We start from the raw sequence: 20,320 nt of genomic DNA, 5'->3' as shown, positions 1-20,320 counted from the left end.
TATAATCTTTGTGCTCTCACTGCAGTTCTTTGGGTTCTATATTTTTCTTATTCCCCTTCACATCTAGCTGGATTGTACAATTAAGTTTATTAATTATGAAATAAAAATTAAATAACAAACAATTTTCCAGGGGCCCTATATATCCCATATAATAGCAGCTCAGCTGTGATCCTATGTTTGAGAGTTAACAAGGATTAATTGATGCGCTACATACTGTAGTGTCATGTTCTGTCAAATGCTGTTATTCCAGCCCCAAAAAACCGTATAACTCAAACCTTGCCTTAAGAACCATGGTCTTGCTGGTAATACAGAACTTACACATATGAAACATATCAGGAGATCCATAAAATTAGATATTATATGGTGCCTAATCGATTAGACACATCTTTCAACATGGTAGAAATGGTTAATGCTCAGGATTGAGGGAGGGTCAAGCTCAGTCTGGGCTGGTGTCTCAGGGAAGGCTTGGTGACACTTGATGTAGCCCTGCAGTACATGCTGAACTTGGACAGACTCAGAAGTGTGCAGAAAGCTGGCAGGGTGTAGGAGGCAACAGTAGGACTATCTTAGGGAGGAAGCCTCTCTATTGAGAGTCAGACTTGGGGGCATTCTGAACCAAAGAAGGTGCAGCCTCTGCTTTTTCTTGGAACTAGGCTCTTGAGCTATTAACAGCAGAAAAACCACCCGGGGGATGGGTGGCGGGGAAGTGCAAGCTACTAGGACACCCTTCACTACCCTGTGAATAGGAGGCACTGATGAAATGCATTTTGGGGCAGAAGTCTCTCATTGGAAACAATCTTGGTGATTTGTTTTTTTTTTTTTTTTTTTTTTTTTTTTTTGAGATGGAGTCTCGCTCTGTCGCCCAGGCTGGAGTGCAGTGGTGATTTCTTTAACACTCAGACTTAGCCCAACAACCACATTCTTGCCACACTCTCTCCATCTTCTTCAGGTCTCCTTTCTGTCGTGCTGTCTTAAGAATGATTTCTGTTCTTGCCTGTTTGCCATCTAAGCCCTCATCTCGTTCTCTAAGCATGAACACCAATTTTCACCCTGCACTTTTGCCAAACCTCAGCTCAATGTTGACTTGAAGTCAGAAGAACTGTGACTGAGGCTGACTTTGCCACTTACTATCTCTATAACCTTGGGCAGGGCACTGTGTGCCTCAGAACTTCTATTTCTCTGCTTGTAAATGAAGATAGTGATGCCTTGCTACTTACTTCATGGTGGTATTTTGGGGAGAAAATAAAGTACTTCAGATTAAAATAATAATATCTAATACTTAAATAGAACTTATTCTATGTCAGGCAATCTTCTAAGTGCGTTAGATATATTAATTATTTTAATTCTCACCATAACCCTGTGAAGAAGAAATTATTATTATCACCATTTACAGTGAGAAAGTTTAGGCATAGAGAAATTAAGTAAAATAGCACAATTGTTAAGTGTAAGAGCTGAGATTTAAACTTTGGGAGTCCGGTTCCAGAATCTGTTCCCTCAACAACCACATTATTTTGTTTATCTAATAATAAGAAGAACTAACACTTGTATAAGGCTTACTATATGCCAGATACTATTCCAGTGGTCCAATTAACTTACTTAACTGTCCCAATACTCCTTTGAGGTATCTATGAGGTAGATACTGTTATTGTCTGTATTAAAATGCTCTGTGAAGACTTCCACATGTAGGAAGGCAGAATAGATGTACTTTCCCTCTTCCTCCCACTAAGTAGAAAAGAAAATCCTGTCCAGCATACATAAATCAAACACAGGGAAACTCTAAAAGGTGAGATAAGAAGGTAGACTGACTTGGGACCTCAGAATCCAAGAAACAATATGTTGGTAAGCTCCCTGGTTTTTTTCTTTTCCCCTCATACAACTCAGACTTGTAGTGGAAGAAGGTAGCAACCTGAAAATGCCAATGAGTGTAAAGAAACAAACAAACAAAAAAGCCCCAACAAAAACTTGCTCTCTCTAGCCAAAAGAAAGGACCAGGCTGGGCCTGACAACTCAACACCTATAATCCCAGCACTTTGGGGGGCCATGGCGGGAGGATTGCTTGAGGCCAGGGATTCAAGACTAGCCTGGACAACCCTGTTGAGAGAGAGAGAGAGAGAGAGAGAGAGAGAGAGAGAGAGAGAGAAAGGACCAGGAAAGCAACACCGTAGCAAGACAAAAGACCTTTGAGATAATAGCTGCTCTACTCTAGACAAATACCACAGAAAAATCTCTGATCCCATTCCTATCTATGCCAGCAAAGGCTGAGTGAGGAGCCTAGACTTCCACCTTTGCACGGCTTTAGAAAGGAGCCCAAACCTCCCTCTCAGCGTGATGTCAGAAAAGGCTGAGTAGAGAGCCTAGACTTTTATTGCGTGGAGGTAATGAGGCCTCTCCCATGTAGTGTCGGAGAGATCAGTTGGGGAGCTGGACTCCCATCCTCATCTAACAGTAATAAGGCACCCTTCTCCATCCCCAATGGGATGGTGTCAGAGGAGGCCTAGTGTGGAGAGTCAGGAGTTTCACCACTACCCAGTCATAAGGAGGTCCTTCTACATCTCTGCCATAATAACAATGGGAGTATATAAGGAGCAGTGCAGATACATAAGGAGCAGCACTCTGGTAAGGGTACATAATGGGGCACCCCTGTGCTAGCCAGCCAGGGAGATCTCAATGGAGGCCTAATGCGAAACCAGAATTCTCACCTACACCCAGCGGCAAGGAGGATTCGCTACCTCAGCGGCCACCAAAGTTACTTGGTAAACCTGGATACCCTCACTTGGCACTAATGAGGTGGTCCCCTCTCCTTCCCCTGCCAGAGTAGTGTCAGAGGAAGCCAGAAAAAATGAAGGTTAAATAAGCTCCAGAGTCTTATAGTACCCCCAAATGTCCAGATTTCAATAAAAAAAGACACTTACTCATCATACCAAGAACAAGGAAGGTCTCAAAATAAGTTTTTAAAAAGATAATCAGTAGACACCAGCAGAGAGATGACAAAGATACTGGAATTATCTGACAAAGATTTTAAAGTACTCATAAAAATGTGTCATCAAACAATTATGAACACACTTGAAACAAATGAAAAGACAGCATCAGTTAAAAAAAAAAACATTTCAGGAAAGAAATAGAAGACATAAAAAGGAATCAAATGAAAATTTTAGAACTGAGAAATACAGTAACCAAAACTTTAAGACTCTCTGGGTGGGCCCAATGACAGAATAGATGAAGCAGGGAAAATAATAAGCAAACTGAAGTTAGAACAATAGAAATTATCCAATCCTGAAAAGAAAGAGAAAATAAACAAATAAATAGTCTCAGGGACCTATGAAACTGTAACAAAAGATCTCAAATTCATGTACTGAGCAAAGTCCCTGAAGGAGAGGAGAGGAGAAAGAAGGCAAGGCTGAAAGTGTACTCGAAGAAATATTGGCAAAAAAGTTCTACAAATTTGACAAAAGATATAAACTTACAGATTCAATAAGCTGAGCAAATTCCAAACAGGTTAACCTAAAGAACTCCACACCAAGACATACACAAAGTCAAACTTCGAAAACTAAAAACAACAACAAAAAAATACCTTGGAAACAGCAAGACAGAAATGACATCTTACCTACTAAGTGGAAAATTCAAATGACAGGTGATTTTTTGTCTGAAACCATGGAGGCCAGAAGGAAGTGGCATATTCTTCAGCTACTGAAAGAAAACAACTGTTCTCAGGTCCTATAACCAGCAAAAACGTGCCTCAGAAATGAAGAAGAAGTCAATATATTCTCAGATGGAGAAAAAAACTAAAAGAATTTATTGCCAGAAGACCTAAAAAAAAAAAACCTAAAGTTCCTGAAGCAGGAAGCAAATAATAAAAGAATAAATCTTGGAATATCAGGAAGAAGGAAAGAGCGTGGAAAACAAAAATGTGGGTAAACACAATAATCTTCCCTTCTCCTCTTGAATTTTCTAACTCATGTTTGATGCTAGAAACAAAAATTATTTATTGGCCGGGTGCAGTGGCTCATACCTGTAATCCCAGCACTTTAGAAGGCCAAGGTGGGTGGATCATTTGAGGTCAGGAGTTTGAGACTAGCTTGGCCAACATGGTGAGACCCTGTTTCTACTAAAAACACAAAAATTAGCCAGGCATGCTGGTGCATGCCTTTACTCCCAGCTACTCAGGAGGCTGAGGTCGGAGAGTCGCTTGAACCCTGGAGGCAGAGGTTGCGGTGAGCTGAGATTGCACCGCTGCACTCCAGCCTGGGTAACAGAATGAGACTCTGTCTCAAAAAAAAAAATTATATATTGTCTAAGTACCATAACATTACCCTAATTGTATGTAGAAAAATTACTAAGACTATTATAAGCAGGGGAGGGTACAGGGAGGCATAATTTTTATACTTCACTCAAACTGGTAAAATGAAAACTTCAATAGACTTTGATTAGTTGTGCATATATTATGTCACACCTAAAACACCCAAAAATAGAAAAGTTATACAAATAGATACACTAAAAAATGCTATAGGTATATATAAATTGAATTCTAAAAGAGTAACTCTCAGAAAGGAAAAAGAAAGACAAATGAAAACAAAGATCAAACAAAAAACAAAACCAAAAAAATTACAGTAAATGGAAATGGTCTGAATACATCAATTAAAAGGTATTGTTACAGTGGATTATAAAACATGACCCAACTATATGCTGTCTACAAGAAACTCACTTCAAATACAATGATATAAGCAAGATGAAAGCAAAAGGAGAGAAAAATATATCATGTAAATATTAATTTTAAAAAGCGAGAGTAGATATATTATTAGGTATACTGGGCTTCAGAAAAAAGAAAATTACCAGAGGCAGAGAGGGATATTATATAATGATAAAAGGATCAATCCACCAAAAGACATAGTAATCCTAAATGTGTATTCACCAAACAATGGAGATGCAAAATAGGTGAAGCAAAACTGATAGGACTGAAAGAAAAAAATAGACAAATCCACAATTATGGTTGGAGACTTCAACCTACCCCTCTCAACAATTGGCTGAACAACTAGAAAGAAGATCAGGCAGAATATAGGACTCAACAACACCATCAACCAACAAGATCAAATAGACATTTATACCAAACAGCAGCAGTACACAGGTTCTCTTCAATGCCTCTGTATTAGTCCGTTTTCATGCTGCTGATAAAGACATACCCAAGACTGGGTGATGTATAAAGAAAAAGAAATTTAATGGATTTACAGTTCCACGTGGCTGTGGAGGCCTCACAATTGTGGCAGAAGGCAAAAGGCACTTCTTTTTCTTTCTTTTTCTTTTTTTTTGTTTGAGATGGAGTCTCACTCTGTCACCCAGGCTGGAGTGCAGCAGTGCAATCTTGGCTCACCGCAAACTCCACCTCCCAGGTTCAAGCAATTCTTCTACCTCACCCTCCCAAGTAGCTGGGATTGCAGGCACCCGCCACCATGCCCAGCTAATTTTTGTATTTTTAGTAGAGACAAGATTTCACCATATTGGCCAGGCTGGTCTTGAACTCCTGACCTCAGGTGATCCACCTGCCTTGGCCTCCCAAAGTGTTGGTGGCAGCAAGAAAGAATAACAGCAGCTTGGTGCGATGGCTCATACCTGTAATCCCAGCACTTTGCAATCCCAGCACTATCTTTATTTTTCTCAAAAAAAAAAAAAAAAAAAAAAAAAAAAAAACCCAGAAAGAATAACAGAACTTGTGCAGGAAAATTCCCCTTTATAAAATGGTCAGATTTCATGAGACTTAATTCACTATCATGAGAACAGCACAGGAAAGACCTGCCCCCATGATTCAATTACCTCTCACCGAGTCCCTCACATAACACATGGGAATTGTGGGAGCTATGATTCAAGACGGTATTTGGGTGGGGACACAGCCAAACCATATCAGCCACTAAACATACATTAAGAAAAATGATATCCTGAGAAAACAAGTTTCAACAAATTATAAAAATTGAAAACATACAGCTTGTTATCTAATAATGAAATTGAATTAGAAATTAATAACAGATAACAGGGGCTGTGCATGGTGGCTCACACCTGTAATCCTAGCACTTTGGGAGGCTGAGGTAGGAGGACTGCTTGAGCCCAAGAGTTCAAGACCTGGGTGACATAGCAAGACCCTGCCTGTATTTTTTTTTTTTTTTTTTTTGGAGACGGAGTCTTGCTCTGTCGCCCAGGCTGGAGTGCAGTGGCCGGATCTCGGCTCACTGCAAGCTCTGCCTCCCGGGTTTATGCCATTCTCCTGCCTCAGTCTCCCAAGTAGCTGGGACTACAGGCGCCCGCCACCTCGCCCGGCTAGGTTTTTTTTTTTGTATTTTTTAGTAGAGATGAGGTTTCACTGTGTTAGCCAGGATGGTCTCGATCTCCTGACCTCGTGATCCGCCCATCTTGGCCTCCCAAAGTGCTGGGATTACAGGCTTGAGCCACCGTGCCTGGCCTCCTGCCTGTATTTTTTAAAAGCACAAACAGGTAACAGGAAAATCTCCAAACACTTGAAAACTAAGTACACTTACAAATAACACATAGGCCAAAGATAAAATATATTAAAATGTAAAAATACGTTAAACTAAACAAAAATGACCCTGCAACATATCAAAATTTGTGTGATACAAGTAAAGTAGTGCTGAGGGAGAAATTTAAGGACTAAATGCTTACATTAGAAAAGAAGTTAAGTCTCAACTCAATAATGTAAGCTTCTACCTCAAGAACTTAAAAAAAGAAATACAAAATAAACCCAAAGTAAACATAAAGAAGAAAATAAACATAAGAAAGATGAGAGTAGAAATCAAAAATGTTAACAAAACAAAAACCCAGTTATTTCAAAAGATTAATAAAATTGACAAACCTGTAGCAAGATTCATAAAGAAAGCAAGGAGAGAAAACACAAATTACTAATATCAGGAATGAAACAGGCAATATCACTAAAAATCCTGCAAACACCAAAAAATAATAAGTGAACACTACAAACAATTATATACACATTAATCTGACAACTTAGATGGTATGAACTAATTCTCCAAATAACACAAACTACCACAATTCATGCAATATGAAATAGATAATTCAAAAAGCCCCATGACTATTAAGGAAATTGAATTAGTAATTTTACAACTTTCAGAAAAGAAAGCTCCAGACCAGATGGTTTCATTGGAGAATTACACCAAATATTTAAAGAAGAGTAAACACCAATTGTATACAATCTATTGCAGAAATAGGAGAGAACAGGGTACTTCTCTATTCATTTTATGAAGCTAATATTACTCCGATACCAAATCCAGAATAGGACAGTCCAAAAAAGAAAAACACAGACCAATATCCCTCTTTAATAAACATGTGGAAGTCCTTAACAAAATATTAACAAGTGCCGGGCGCGGTGGCTCAAGCCTGTAATCCCAGCACTTTGGGAGGCCGAGGCGGGCGGATCACAAGGTCAGGAGATCGAGACCACAGTGAAACCCCGTCTCTACTAAAAATACAAAAAAAAAATTAGCCGGGCGCGGTGGCGGGCGCCTGTAGTCCCAGCTACTCAGGAGGCTGAGGCAGGAGAATGGCGGGAACCCGGGAGGCAGAGCTTGCAGTGAGCCGAGATCGCGCCACTGCACTCCAGCCTGGGCAACAGCATGAGACTCCGTCGCAAAAAAAAAAAAAAAAAAAAAAAAAAAAAAAAAAAAAAAAAAAAATATTAACAAGTATAATTCAACAATAGAGAAAAAGAATTCTATAGTATGTCCAAGTGGAGTTTATTACAAAGATGCAAGGAGAATTCAGCATTTTTTAACATTTCACAGATTTATTCACTTACTTTTATAAATTGTGTGAATTAATTTTTTTACATGAATAAGTTTTTTAGTGGTGATTTCTGAGATTTTGGTGCACCCATCACCAGAGCAGTGTACACTGTAACCAATGTGTAGTCTTTTATCTCTCACCCCAGTCCCACCCTTTCCCCTGAGTCCCCAAAGTCCATTGTATCATTCTTATGCCTTTGCATCCTCATAGCTTAGCTCCCACTTATGAATGAGAACATAATGCTTGGTTTTCCATTCTTGAGTTTACTTCGCTTAGAATAATGGTCTCCAGTTCCATCCAGGTTGCTACAAATGCCATTATTTCATTTGTATTTATGCCTGAGTAGTACAAAGTCAACATCTGAGAGTCAATTGGTGTAATCCATCATATTAACAAACTAACAAAGAAAAAATTACCTGCTCACATCAACTGATGCAGAAAAAAACATTTGACAAAATTCAACACCCATTTATTGTAAAAACAAACACCGAAAGCTCTTAGAAAACCAGGAATGGTGAAGACTTCCTCAACTTGATAAACAGCATCCACAAAACCCCTGCAGCTAACATCATACTTAATAATCAAAATTTGAATGCATTCCTTCTAAGATTGGGAAAAAGGCAAATACGTCCACTCTCACCACTCTTATTCTGCATAGTGCTGGAAGTTCTAGACTGTGCAATTAGGTAAGAAAAGAAGATAAAAAGCACACAAATTGGAACAGAATAAATAAAATTGTTTCTATTTGAAGACAACATAATTATTTACATAGAAAATTCCAAGGAATATACAAAAACATTCACAGAACTAATAAATGAGTTCAGTGACATCTCAGGATACAAGATAAACATACAAATAGTAACTACCGTATTTCTATGCACTATCAAAGAACACATGTACACCAAAATTTAAAATAAAATACCACTGGTTGGTCACAGTGGCTCATGCCTGTAGTCCCAGCACTTTGCAAGGCTAAGGCGGACAGATCACTAGGTCAGGAGATCAAGACCATCTGGCCAATATGGTGAAACCCCGTGTCTACTGAAAATACAAAAATTAGCTGGGCATGGTGGCACGCACCTGAAGTCCCAGCTACTCGGGAGGCTGAGGTAGGAGAATTGCTTGAACTCAAGAGGCGAAGGCTGCAATAAGCTGAGATCACACCACAGCATTCCAGCCTGGGCAACAGAGTGAGACTCCGTCTCAAAAAAACAAAACAAACAAACAAAAAAACGTTTATAATAGTTTAGAAAAAAAAAATATGTAGGTGTAAACCCAGGAACTCATGTATAGGACACTCGCAAATTGAAAGTTATGTAATAGTGCTGAAAGAAATCAAAGATCTATATAAATAGAAAGATGTACCATGTTCCTGGATTGGAAAACTCAGTGTAGTAAAGACATCAGTTTCCTCTAAATATATGTATAGGTTTAATCTGATTTCTATCCAAATCTCAGGATGATTTTTTATAGTATAGAGAAGATAATTCTAAAATTTATATTAAAAGGCAAAAAAACGATGATTCTTCAAACATTTTGAAAAAGTAGAATGAGTGGGAATAATCAGTGTTCCTGTTCTCAAGAATTATTATATAGCGACACTAATCAAGACTGTGTGGCACTGATGGAAGGACAAACACATAGGTCGTGAAAAGGCAATAGACCCACACAAATATGCCCAACCGGTTTTCAACAAAGTGCAAAAGCAATTCAATGGAGGAAATACAGCCTTTTTAACAGATGGTGCTGGAGTAATTAGATCATCCAAATGCAAAAACATAATCCTTGACCTAACTGTCACAGCTTAATAAAAAGGTAATTCAAAATGGATCACTGCCTTAAATGTAAACCCTGAAACTGTAAAAATTTTTGAAAACAAAAACATATAAAATATTTGGGATCTTGGACTAGGCAAAAGTTCATAGACTTGACACAAAAACATGATCAATACAAGGGAAAACTGATAAATTAGAATTTATCATAATTAAAAACTTTCCAGTAGGCGTGGTGGCTCACACCTGTAATCCCAGCACTTTGGGAATCCAAGGTGGGCGGATCACAAGGTCAGGAGTTCGAGACCAGCCTGACCAACATGGTGAAACCCTGTCTCTACTAAAAATACAAAAATTAGCTCAGCGTGGTGGTGCACACCTGTAATCCCAACTACTTAGGAGGCTGAGGCAGGAGAATTGCTTGAACCCAGGAGGCAGAGGATGCAGTGAGCCGAGGTCGCACCATTGCACTCCAGCCTGGGTGACAGAGCGAGGCTCCATCTCAAAAAAAAAAAAAAAAAAAAAAAAAAAGACAAACAAACAAAAAGCTTTCTGTGCAAAAGATCCTGTTAAAAAGTTGATAAGACAGGCAATTGGAGAAAATATTTGCAAACCACGCAGTCCTAATATTAGCATTAATATCTACACTATATTAAGAAATCTTAAAACCCTACATTAAAAAAACAAATAATCCAATTAGAAAGCAGGCAAAAGACATGAAGAGGCATTTCATTGAAGAGGATACACACATGGCTAATAGGCAAATGAAATGATGTTCAACATCATTAGCCACCAAAGAAATGCAAATTAAAACCATAATGAGATATCACTATATACCTGTCAGAATGGCTAAAATTAAAAAGTCATGATAGCAGCAATTGCTGGAGAGGATGAAGAGAAACTAGATTATTCATACTTTGCTGTTGGGAATGTAAAATGGTAGAGTTCAGAAAACATTTTGGCAGTTTCTTAAAAAACTAGACATGCAACTACTATATGACTCAGAAATTACACTGTCAGGCATTTTTTCCAGAGTAATGAAAACTTGTGTTCACACAAAGACCTATGCATTAATGTTTATAGCAATTTTATTCACAATGGCCCCAAGCTTGAAGCAATCTATCAGATGCCCTTCAACTGTACATGTTTAAACAAACTGTAGGACATTCATACCAGGAAATACTGCTCAGCAACAAAAAAGAACAAATTACTGATACATGCAACAACCTAGATGAATCTCAGAGAATTATGCTAAGTGATTAGAGTCAATCTCAAAATTACATATGGTATGATTCCATTTGCATAACATTCTTAAAATGACAAAATTATAGAATAAGGAGCAGGTTAGTAGCTGCCAGGGGTTAAAGAGGGGATGTAGGTGAGAGGAAAGAGGATGTGGTTATAAAACAGCAACAGAAAAGATCTCCACGGAAAGGCAGGACTGGTGGTTCACGCCTGTGGTCCTAGCTACTGAGGAGGCTGAGGTGAGAGGATCACTTGGGCTGCAGTGAGTCATCATTGTGCCTCTGCACGCCAGCCTGGGCAACAGAGGGAGGCCCTGTCTCGGAAAAACCTTAATTTAAAAATTCTCTGTAATATATAAATAATTCACAATAAAGGGTATTATTTAACTCTTATAGTGTACACCAAGGACTACTACGCAGCCACAAAAAGGAATGAGAGCATGTCCTTTGCAGGCACATGGATGGAGTTGAAATCATTATCCTTGGCATACTAACACAGGAACAGTAAACCAAACACCATGTGTTCTCACTTGCAAGTGGGAGTTGAATGATGAGAACACATGGAGGGGAACAACACATACTGGGGTCTCTCAGAGGGGAGTGTGGTGGGGGGAGCATCAGGAAAAATAGCTAATGGATGTTGGGCTTAATACCTAGGTGATAGGATGATCTGTGCAGCAAACCACCATGGCACATGTTTACCTATGTAACAAACCTGCACATCCTGCACATGTACCCTTGAACTTAAAATAAAAGTTGAAGAAAAAAAAATATTATAGTGATACCTGCTTTGTGCCAGGTCATACTCCTGGGCTCAGTCCTTAACATTTTAATACTTCTCACCATCGGTTGGGGATGCAGCCTGGACTATGACTGTTACAATGAGAAGGAGCAAAATCTGAGCAATTCTGGGAAGCCAAATCACTCAGGATATGGGGAGTGATGGAAGTGGGGGGAGTGGAAAACAGAAGTGCTGACTCTCTAGTTTCAAGTTAGCATGTCTAGAATAATAGAGATCCATTCAACAGTCTTCACGTAGTTGAGAGGTCTTTCTTAGGAAGGAGAATAAGAAGAAATTAGGTCCCCATGAGCTCATTTTTTCTTAGTTTTTTCCTCCTTTGACAACTTTCTGAAATAATGCATCCAGGGTGCCCTGAACACAATGATAAGAGTTTCCTTAAACCCATTAGCTAATTCTCTAAGCAACTTAGGATGTATGGTATAGAGGTGCTATTTTAAAGATATTTCAATGTTTCTAATATATTTGCTTATTAAAATATCAATAACTTATTTCACACAATTTCCCTTGCTTATTTTCCTGATATTTTTAAAGCCAAGGGCAGATTTTAACTACAACATTGTACCTCTGAGGTTTCCAATCATAGCATCATGCTGTTCACCTATTTCTTTCTGGGGGGCTGTTATCTCTTCTCATATAGATTAATTAGGAAGTACTCTTCTTTTAGGAATCTTGGCCATTATTAACAATCTCCCTTTTTCCTTTAATTTTTTAAATTAACTAATTAGTTTTTTTTTTTTTTTTTTTTTTTTTTTTAATAAAAGCAGATTATCTCTCTGTCACCCGGCCTGGAGTGCAGTGGCATGATCTTGGTTCATTGCAACCTCCACCTCCTGAGTTCAAATGATTCTCTTGCCTCAGCCTCTTGAGTAGCTGGGATTATAGGTGTGTGCCATCACACCCGGCTAATTTTTGTATTTTTAGTATAGACAGGGTTTTGTCATGTTGGCCAGGCTGGTCTCAAACTCCTGACCTCAGGTGACCCACCAACCTTGGCCTCCCAAAGTCTTAGGATTAGAGGTGTGAGCCACCATGCCTGGCCTATTTTTTATTTTGAAATGCTCTCACTCTGTTCCCCAGGCTGGAGTGCAGTGGTGTGATCATGGCTCACTGCACCTTGACCTCCTGGACTCAAGCAATCCTCCCACCTTGACCTCCTAAGTAACTGGAACTACAGGCAAGGGCCACCACACCCAGTTAATTTTTTAAATTATTTTTTAGAGATGGGGTCCTGCTCTGTTGCCCGGCTGGTCTTGAATTCCTGGCCTCAAGCAATCCTCTTGTTTTGGCCTCCCAAAGTGCTGGGATTACAGGCATGAGCCACCACACCTGGGCACCTTCTGTTTTTATATATTTCTTCCACATTTCTGTTAAACTATAATCTTGCTTTGCCTCCCCTTTATTTTTTATTTCAACAAGGAAAAACTTTGCTGATTCCTTCTATATTCACACTAAAAAAGTATTACTATTTATTACTATTTTTACTTCTTGCCCTTGAGAATAACATGCATACAAATGTGTGTGGTGAATATATCCACATACTATATAACATACATTATATGTACATCTTACATATGCATTTTATATATACAAAGGTTACTATGTAAAACATACATAATATATATACATATTGCACTTTTCTCTTTTTCTAAATCTCCTTAGAACTAGAAGTTTCGTATTAAGTATCTCGTACAAGACAGATCTCAAAGTCATTTTTTCACTGAAATGAAGGATGCCAGAGTGATTATATAGAACTTTCATTCCCATTCTCAAGTGCTTAGAGAGAGGCCTCTTCTGAACAGCAATGAGATTCAGAAATATTTGGGATTGAGATGAGGTCTCTGCACAGTCCTGTGGCTGGTACCACAGACTCTGCTGTGTACTGAGAGTCTTGTATCTTAGTTGTCTGCCCACCCAGTACCTGTCATTAGCACTGATGTGTGTTGGGGGCAGTGCCTGTTACAGCTGAAGTGCTCTTGTCCTTCTTCTACTAACGAGGCAGCCTCAGCATGAAATAGTCTTGCATCACCGTCTCTCAAGCTATGGGAACTCTAAGGTATTCATGAGATTTGACTTTGTTTCCACAGAGCTGACCACTGATACAGAGACCAAAATCCCACTCAAATCAAAGTAAGTATAGAGCTTATTTTATTTTTAATTACAGAGACAGGGTTTCGCTATTGCCCAGGCTGGAGAGCAGTGGCGCAGTCACAGTTCACTGTAGCCTCAAGATCCTGGGCTCGAGTGATCCTCCCTCTCCGGCTTCCCAAGTAGCTGGGACCACAGGCACGCACCACCATACCTGGCTAATGTTTTTTGTTTTTGGTACAGACAGAGCCTCGCTGTGCTGGCCAGGCTGGTCTTGAACTCCTGGGCTCAAGTGATCCTCCTGCCTCAGCCTCCCAAAGCACTGGGATTACAGGCATGAGCCACCGTACCTGGCCTAAAGAGCTTATTTTAAAATCTAGAAAGCTCCTGGAATCCAAGAGAAGCAGGGCCCCTATGACAGGAACTGGGAACCAGAAAAGTTGCATCTAAGGTGCTCTCCAGGGCGTCCTCTCTCCTTTTCTTTTTCTGTCCCTTTCTCTCTGGAACCACGAGGCCCTCATATGCATTTTCCCTTGTGCATTCTTTCTCTCTCTCCCTCTCTCCCCTCTCCCTATCTCATTCTCATTCTCTTTCTCCGTAGGCCTGTAGTTCAAAATGTCCACCAGATCACTTGAGGTCAGGAGTTCAAGACCAGCCTGGCCAACATGGTGAAACCCTGTGTCTATTAAAAATACAAAAATTGGCCAGGTGTGGTGGCGTGTGCCTGTAATCCCAGCTGCTCGGAAGGCTGAGGCAGGAGAATCGCTTGAACCCGGAAGGCGGAGGTTGCAGTGAGCTGAGAACTGGGAAGGCAGAAGTTGCACTGCATTCCAGCCTGGGCAACAGAGCGATAATCCGTCTTTAAAAAAAAAAAAAAGTCCGCCAGTCACAACATTTCATCATCGCCTTTCTGAACATTTTTCTTCATTTCTTGGAGTTTCAATTCCAAATCTGTGATACCCAAAGGAATTCAGTCCTGAGACTCTCATTTCTGGGAAACCTATAGGTAGGCCCCTTCCCTGGGTCTCATGAATGATCCGCTGGGATCTAGGGCTTCTTATTTACCTACAACAGGGATAGGGGGTAAGATAAGATTCTCTGAAAAAAGATGGGTTGATTATTTAAAACATACGTATAGTCTCTAAAGATATTTGTTTGTTTATCACATCCTAGTAGTACTTTTCAGTAAAGCTCAACATTTACTATGGAAGGAGAAGTTGCTTCCTCACAATTCGGTCTGACTGAGATGGCGACCCATTACTTCCCCATGCAGGAGAGTCTGTGGGAGCTGCTATGTAACTGCGAGGATTACAGTATTTCGGGAGTTAAGGTACTGGAAAGAGGAATGGGTTGATGGTTGAGAATTCAATCCTTACGCCTGAGTCCTGATAAGATCCTAACCCACTGTATGACCTTGGACAAAACAAATAACTTTCTGAGCTTTTTATTTTTTTAAATTTGTTCAATGAGGAGGCTGGTGTAAGTCAGTGGTTCCCAGTTTTTTAGAGTGTGAAAACTCTTCTTAATTTCAGAAAATCATGAATACCACATTATAAAGGTGTCAATTTTGTTGCACACTGAAAGGAAAAATACCTATAAATATATACGGGTTCTAAGACTCTTCTAATAACTCTAGAGTCTCTGTGAAATGCTACAGGCTAGAACCATTGATCTAGCTGACACTGAGCCCCTTTTGGCGATGATAATCTGGGGCTCAAGTCAGGGGAATTCAAAAGGAAAGCTGACATTAAATATCAGATCCAAGAACAGCACTAGAAGTTTTCAAAAGAGATGAATTAAAGCAGATTCAGGGATCTAAGAATCGGAGCTGAGAGAGAACAGAAGGAAGAATGAACACTAACAACAGTGGAAGACTGTGGGGCAGCATGTCGGGAAGCAGGGTTATACAGTGCGGCTCATACCAGCGAGAGGGGCAGACGCCATCATAACTAAGAAAAGGAAGGCAGAGGGGAAGGTGATTTCGACTCTCAGGCAGGGTGGGCCACCTCTTCTTGACCTATATAAATATGTTATATAACAGCATATTAAATATAAATATAATGTAATTAATAATACATGTTATATTGGATAATATTCACATGTAAAACCACCAAGACAGTATATGTACATGGTTCATAGTAGGCTAGTTTTCCTTTCCCCTCCTTTGTTACCTTAACAGTTGAAGTGTTATTTAAAGCCTTCTGTTTAAAATTCTGTAAAGATTAGTACCATCAGAGTTGACATCAAGAAGATAGTGGCAATGACTTAGGGTAATTTCCACGATGTACATACAAGAGTTATGCCCACAGAAAAATTTATTCTTATGGTTCATCCAAGCACTGTCACTTTTGTGTTTTTCAATGCTTTGTATTCTTCATATCAAAAAAAAGAGACTGATTCTCAAAGACATTCTGCCTTATAGCATTCTTCCTTAAGTTTTTAGGAGATCTTAACCTGACAGTTTACATTTCCCAGAGTTAAACACATATTCGAGAATTAGGTTGAGAATATAAGGTCAAATTTCGATCCAACATTCATCAAGCTGCACTGAGAAGCAAGACAGGAACATAAGAAAAATTCCTGAAAAAATTTACAGGTTATTAATTGCCTATTTTGCTTTTCTATAAAGGAATACCTGAGACTAGGTAATTTATAAAGAAAAGTGGCAGGACTTGCCACACTCTTTTTTTTTTTTTTTTTTTTTTGAGATGAAGACTCACTCTTGTCCCCCAATCTGGAGTACAATGGCATGATCTCTACTCACTGCAACCACCACCTTGGGTTCAAGCAATTCTCCTGCCTCAGCCTCCTGAGTAGCTGGGATTACAGGTACGTATCACCACGCACAGCTAATTTTTTGTATTTTAAGTAGAGACGGGGTTTCACCATGTTGGCCAGGCTGGTCTCGAACTCCTGACCTCAGGTGATCCACCCGTCTCAGCCTCCCAAAGTGCTGGGATTACAGGCGTGAGCCACTGCACCCAGCACCACACTCTTTTAAACAACCAGATCTTGTGTGAACTCAGAGTGATAACTCACTCATTACCATGGGGAGAGCACCAAGCCATTTATGAAGGATCCACCCCCATGACTCGAACACCTCCCAGCAGGGCACACCTCCAGCATTGGGGATCACATTTCAACATGAGATTTGAGGGAACAAAACTTGGAAATCATACTGTTAATTTTCAAAATATTTTTGTTATAACTATTTTGATTTCTATATTCTAGCAAACATATCCTTTGGAGAATAGAAACTCCCTCCACTCCTCCAATAAATTCAACTGTAGAAGCTTTAAGAAAAACAGAAATCTTATAAGAAAGTGTTGGTCCAAATATAAATCAAACTAAAATGTTGTAGTGTTTCTAGCAATTATAGCGTGTAAGAAAAAATAGACCCTTCAAGTGTGCTGACAGAGAAATTATATTTCATTTTTTCATGAATCAAATATTATTATTTGATTCTTCAGTGAATAATGTTCACATGTTCATAGACTGTGAATAATATTAACACGTTCTGTTTTCAGTTTTCAGAATCAATCTACAGACAAAGTATGTTTAAGGGACAGAATGTAAATGTTTTAAATCTAAACACTGAAAATGTATTATTATTTTTAATTTTCACTTAATAATTGTACATATTTATGGGGTACACTGTGATATTTCCATACAAGTATAAAATATATAATAATAAAATCGGGGTAATTAGCATATCTATCACCTCAAACATTAATCATTTATTTGTGTTGAGAACATTTAAAATCTACTCTTCTAGCTACTTGAAAATACATAGTAAGTCCCATGAGACGTGAGCAAGGCTGGTGCTGGGGCTTCTTCTCCTGAAGGGGCTGCAAAAGGGAAGACTTAGCCACGTTGTCCTTGATCAAAACGGTGATCAGCACCGCGAAAGCCCCAGGGGCCATTGGACCCTACAGTCAAGCTGTGTTAGTCGACAAGACCCTTCACATTTCAGGACAGATAAGCATGGACCCTTCAAGTGGACAGCTTGTGTCAGGAGGGGTAGCAGAAGAAGCTAAACAAGCTCTTAAAAACATGGGTGAAATTCTGAAAGCTGCAGGCTGTGACTTCACTAATGTGGTGAAAACAACCGTTCTTCTGACTGACATAAATGACTTCAATACTATTAATGAAATCTACAAACAGTATTTCAAGAGTAATTTTCCTGCTAGAGCTGCTTACCAAGTTGCTGCTTTGCCCAAAGGTAGCCGAATTGAAATTGAAGCAGTAGCTGTCCAAGGACCGCCGACAACAGCATCACTATAAGTGGGCCAGTGCTTTGTAGTCTGGAATTGTTAACATTTTAATTTTTACAAGTGATGTAACATCTTAATTAACCTTTTAATTTTCACAATTGATGACAGTGTGAGCTTGATGAAAATATCTGAAGTTATTATGGAAATACCATATAATAGGGAGAGTTGAACATGAATTGAAGATTAGAGAAGGAATCCAGTTACTGTTTTAAATTACACCTGTACTGAATATAGGAAAGAGATATCCATTACACAGTTACTCAATAAATAAAAGAGAAATAACAGGTAGGAAAGAAGAATACTTATTCCTGAGAAATAATCAAGAACATATCTAATTCAAACTAATGATGTGAACGATTTAGTTTTCACGTCAGGTATGTGATTCTGCTTTTACTTGAGTAAAATTTAAGTATTTAAATTTGAGGTCAAGAAGAAGAAAGTGGACCAAAATTTAATATAGATAATATTTTTCTAATGGAAATAAAATAGACAAGGAGATTTCAAAAAAAAAAAGAAAATACATAGTAAATTGTTGTTGATTATAGTCCCACTATAGTGGTATAGAACACTAGAACTTATTCCTTCTAGCTGTACTTTTGCATCCATTAACTAACCTCGAGCTATTCTCCACTCGTTCTACCCTTTCCAGCCTCCAGTAACCACTAATCTACTCTATACTTCCATGAGACGAACTTTTTTAGCTTCCGTATATGAGTGAGGACATGTATTTATCTTCCTGTTCCTGGCTTGTTTCACGTAACATAATATCCTCCAGGCTCATCCATGGTTCCTCAAAAGACAGAACTTTGTTCTTTTTTTATACCTTTGTTCTTTTTTATATTCCACTGTGTCTATATACTGCATTTTCTTTTTTTTTTTTCTTTCTTTTTTTTTTTTTTTTTATGAGATGGAGTCTTGCTCTGTCGCCAGGCTGACATAAATGACTTCAATACTGTCAATGAAATCTACAAACAGTATTTCAAGAGTAATTTTCCTGCTAGAGCTGCTTACCAAGTTGCTGCTTTGCCCAAAGGTAGCCGAATTGAAAATGAAGCACTGCACTGGAGTGCAGTGGCGCGATCGCAGCTCACTGCAACCTCCGCCTCTCGGGTTCAAGTGATTCTCCTGCCTCAGCCTCCTGAGTAGCTGGGATTACAGGTGTCTGCCACCATGCCCAGCTAATTTTTGTATTTTTAGTAGAGACGGAGTTTCACCATGTTGGTCAGGATGGTCTTGATCTCATGATCTGCCCGTCTTAGCCTCCCAAAGTGCTGGGATTACAGGCGTGAGCCATGCATTTTCTTTATTCACTCATTTGTTTCTGGGCGCTGAGGTTGATTCCATATCTTGGTTATTGTGAATAGTGCTGTAATAAACATGGGAGTGCCTATCTCTTTGACATACTGATTTCCCTTCCTTTGGATAAATACCCAATAGTGGGATTGCTGGATCATAGGGTAGTTTTATTTGTAGTTTTTTGAGGAATCTCTATACTGTTTCCCATAATGGCTGTACTAGAGTTTCACTGAAGGCAGAAGTCAGCTCTTGTGTGGTGGTTCCTCAAATGTCAGTATCTGTATGTCTTTATTGTGGGATGGTTCTATTTTTCTAGAAAAAGGATCTTCTAATATTTTGCCTAAAGGATTTAAACCAGGTATTGTCAGTGCTCTATAACAAGGGATAAAGATTTGGAATTGGAACTCCAAGAGTTGAAGAAAAGTGGTCAGAAGGGTGATGATGTAATGTTTGGGCTGGCGGACATTGGTTGGTGAACCATGTTCAAGCATGCAGTCAGCGTAGGGTCATCTAAAATTCAAGAAAACTCTCCAACAGCAAAAAGCAGGAGAAAATAAATAAATAAGTCAGAAAGCTAAAAAATATTAGGGAAATTTTCTAGAATGTAGAGCAATAGTCTTTTTGTCCTACCAAAAGATGTACAATAAGAGAGGAAAAATACAAGAGCCTCAAGATCTGAATAATAGGAGTTCCAGAGAGAATGAACAGAGAAAATAGTGGGGGAAATGTATTAAAGAAACAATTGAGGAAAATTTCCCAAAATAAAGGAAATGTCTCTAGATGAATGAAAAATAAGTCCATCCACCTGGACGTGGTAGCTCATGCCTGTGATCCCAGTCTTTTGGAAGACCAAGGTGGGAGGGTCACCTGAGGTCAGGAGTTCGAGGCCAGCCTGGCCAACATGGCAAAACTCCATCTCCACAAAAAATTAAAAAATTAGCCTGGCATGATGGTGCACCTGTAGTCCCAGCTACTCGGGAGGCTGAGGCAGGAGAAACTTTTTTTTTTTTTTTTTTTTTTTTTTTGAGACAGAGTCTCATGCTGTGGCCC

The 20,320-nt window shown here is 39.2% G+C and overlaps 2 protein-coding genes across 3 annotated transcripts in view; one reads left to right on the top strand and one right to left on the bottom strand.

The window, feature by feature from the left end:
* The window catches only part of SLC48A1 (solute carrier family 48 member 1), a 1,155,028-nt gene that overhangs the window by 459,564 nt on the left and 675,144 nt on the right, over nt 1-20,320 (bottom strand). The window lies entirely within an intron of this gene.
* LOC126931585 (2-iminobutanoate/2-iminopropanoate deaminase-like) lies at nt 15,587-17,984 on the top strand. The gene is made up of 2 exons (XM_050749985.1): nt 15,587-15,609; nt 17,546-17,984. The coding sequence occupies exons 1-2, from the start codon at nt 15,587-15,589 to the stop codon at nt 17,982-17,984; spliced, it is 462 nt and encodes a 153-aa protein (XP_050605942.1).

The sequence above is a fragment of the Macaca thibetana genome, chromosome 11, assembly GCF_024542745.1.
Source record: "Macaca thibetana thibetana isolate TM-01 chromosome 11, ASM2454274v1, whole genome shotgun sequence".
NCBI classification, from domain to species: domain Eukaryota; kingdom Metazoa; phylum Chordata; class Mammalia; order Primates; family Cercopithecidae; genus Macaca; species Macaca thibetana.
The sequence above is the reverse complement of the archived record's forward strand: the minus strand, read 5'-3'. Positions and strand labels throughout refer to the sequence as shown.